This window comes from Camelina sativa, chromosome 17, assembly GCF_000633955.1.
Source record: "Camelina sativa cultivar DH55 chromosome 17, Cs, whole genome shotgun sequence".
In the NCBI taxonomy this organism is placed as follows: Eukaryota; Viridiplantae; Streptophyta; class Magnoliopsida; order Brassicales; family Brassicaceae; genus Camelina; species Camelina sativa.
Window position 1 is genome coordinate 17,703,565 of NC_025701.1, and position 2,396 is coordinate 17,705,960.

The window sequence follows — 2,396 nt, forward strand, 5'->3', positions numbered from 1 at the left end:
TACCTGGTCTTTTTTGGTTGGAAGTTTAATACCTGGTCTATTTTTTGTTGTTCAATAAAATGTTGGTTTATATTTGTGTTGGTTGATTAGTATCCCGTGGTCAACAACCGTTAAGGATCGTGACAGAACCACTAACCATGGTTAAAAATTAATAACACATGGTTAATTAAACCCTCTGAAAGACACTGTTGCCCTTCGCGAGCCTCTAACCTAAATCCCGAAACCCCCAAATTGAAAACCCTAACTCATGTTTTTCCACAACTGGCGGCAATATGCAGCCATAAGAAGTGCCCTTGGAAGATTCATTGTTCTGTGGAGAAGCGAATCGGTAAATGGATGGTGAGAACATATGTTGATGGTCATAATCATGCAAACAGTGGTAGAGCTAGAATGTTGAAACAGGACGTGATTGGAAGATTATTCAGAGATGAAGCAAAAAGAAGGCCGACTTTGAGATGGACAGACATTAAGGATGAGATCTACATGAGGTACATAATTTCTGTGTCTAAGTGGATATGTCAGAAAGCAAGGAGGATTGCGTTTAATTTGGTGATGGAAACTCAGAGGCAACAGTTTGCAAAACTGTGGGATTATGAATATGAGCTTCAGAGGTCTAATGAGGGCACCACCACTGAGATTGTCACCATTCCTCAAGCAAATGGCAAGCAACAGTTTGATAAATTCTATATTTGTTTTGAGCCGTTACGAAGAACTTGGAAGAGTTGTTGTCGGCCGATAATTGGACTGGATGGAGCTTTTTTGAAATGGGAAATGAAGGGTGAGATTCTCGCAGCTGTAGGTAGGGATGCAGACAACCAAATTTATCCTATTGCTTGGACAATAGTTAGAGTGGAAGATACTGATTCATGGACTTGGTGCGTTGAGAAGCTGAAGAAGGATTTGCTTTTGGAGTTAGGGGATGGGCTTACTATTATGTCTGATAAGCAGAAGGGTTTGGTCAATGCTGTTGGTGCGTTGCTTCCAAAAGCGGAACATAGGCATTGTGCTCGACACATATTTGCCAACTGGAGGAAGACACATGGTGATTATGTTCATGAAGGTTTCTTCTGGGCTATTGCATACAGTGGAACAGAAGGTGACTACATGTATAACATTGTAGCTTTGAGAAAATATGATCCACTTGCTTGTGAGGATTTGCTGAAAACAGATCCTAAGACATGGTGCAGATCCTTCTTCAGTTATCACTCTAGCTGTGAGGATGTTTGCAACAACCTTTATGAGAGTTTCAACAGGACAATTAAAGATGCTAGGAAGTTGCCGGTGTTAAACATGCTCGAGGAAGTCAGAAGAATAGCAATGAAGCGTAATAGTAAGCTAGCTGCAAAGACACAAAAATGCAAAGGTCGGTTCCACCCAAAGGTATTGCTAATACTAGAGGCAAATCGTAGATCTTCCAAGTTTTCTTCATTCCTCAAAAGTGGTGAGCACAAATACGAGGTCTTAGAGGGAAGTGGTAGTTACTGTGTCAATCTCCTCCGTAGAGAATGTGCTTGCAACCAGTGAAATCTCACAGGCATACCCTGTCTGCATGCCATTTATGTCATCACTGAACATAACCGCGATCCAGAAGAGTAAGTTAGAGTGGTCATCATTTCGGATCATTACTTCAATGTCTTATACATTATGAACTGATGGGATTTTTAATTTTGTAGCTATATTGATAGACGTTTACAAACAACTGTGTGGCAAGCTACTTACAAGGATAACATCGATCCTGTCAATGGGGAATGATTGTGGAGAAGCGAATCGGTAAATGGATGGTGAGAACATATGTTGATGGTCATAATCATGCAAACAGTGGTAGAGCTAGAATGTTGAAACAGGGCGTGATTGGAAGATTGTTCAGAGATGAAGCAAGAAGAAGGCCGACTTTGAGATGGACAGACATTAAGGATGAGATCTACATGAGGTACACAATTTCTGTGTCTAAGTGGATATGTCAGAAAGCAAGGAGGATTGCGTTTAATTTGGTAATGGAAACTCAGAGGCAACAGTTTGCAAAACTGTGGGATTATGAATATGAGCTTCATAGGTCTAATGAGGGCACCACCACTGAGATTGTCACCATTCCTCAAGCAAATGGCAAGCAACAGTTTGATAAATTCTATATTTGTTTTGAGCTGTTACGAAGAAATTGGAAGAGTTGTTGTCGGCCGATAATTGGACTGGATGGAGCTTTTTTGAAATGGGAATTGAAGGGTGAGATTCTCGCAGCTGTAGGTAGGGATGCAGACAACCAAATTTATTCTATTGCTTGGGTAATAGTTAGAGTGGAAGATACTGATTCATGGACTTGGTTCGTTGAGAAGCTGAAGAAGGATTTGCTTCTGGAGTTAGGGGATGGGCTTACTATTATGTCTGATAAGCAGAAGGGT

General features: G+C 40.9%; 2 protein-coding genes across 2 annotated transcripts in view; both read left to right on the plus strand.

Moving 5' to 3' along the window:
• Window positions 337–1,524, plus strand: LOC104759589. The gene has a single exon (XM_010482500.1). The coding sequence runs from the start codon at window positions 337–339 to the stop codon at window positions 1,522–1,524; it is 1,188 nt and encodes a 395-aa protein (XP_010480802.1).
• The window catches only part of LOC104759590, a 1,233-nt gene continuing 585 nt past the window's right edge, over window positions 1,749–2,396 (plus strand). The window contains exon 1 of the mRNA XM_010482501.1: window positions 1,749–2,377. Coding sequence (XP_010480803.1) covers window positions 1,749–2,377 — 629 coding nt within the window. The remainder of the gene's footprint in view (window positions 2,378–2,396) is intronic.

Bases quoted from the DNA above. Each gene is read 5' to 3' on its own strand.
- LOC104759589 (XM_010482500.1), top strand. From the start codon at position 337: ATGGTGAGAACATATGTTGATGGTCATAATCATGCAAACAGTGGTAGA.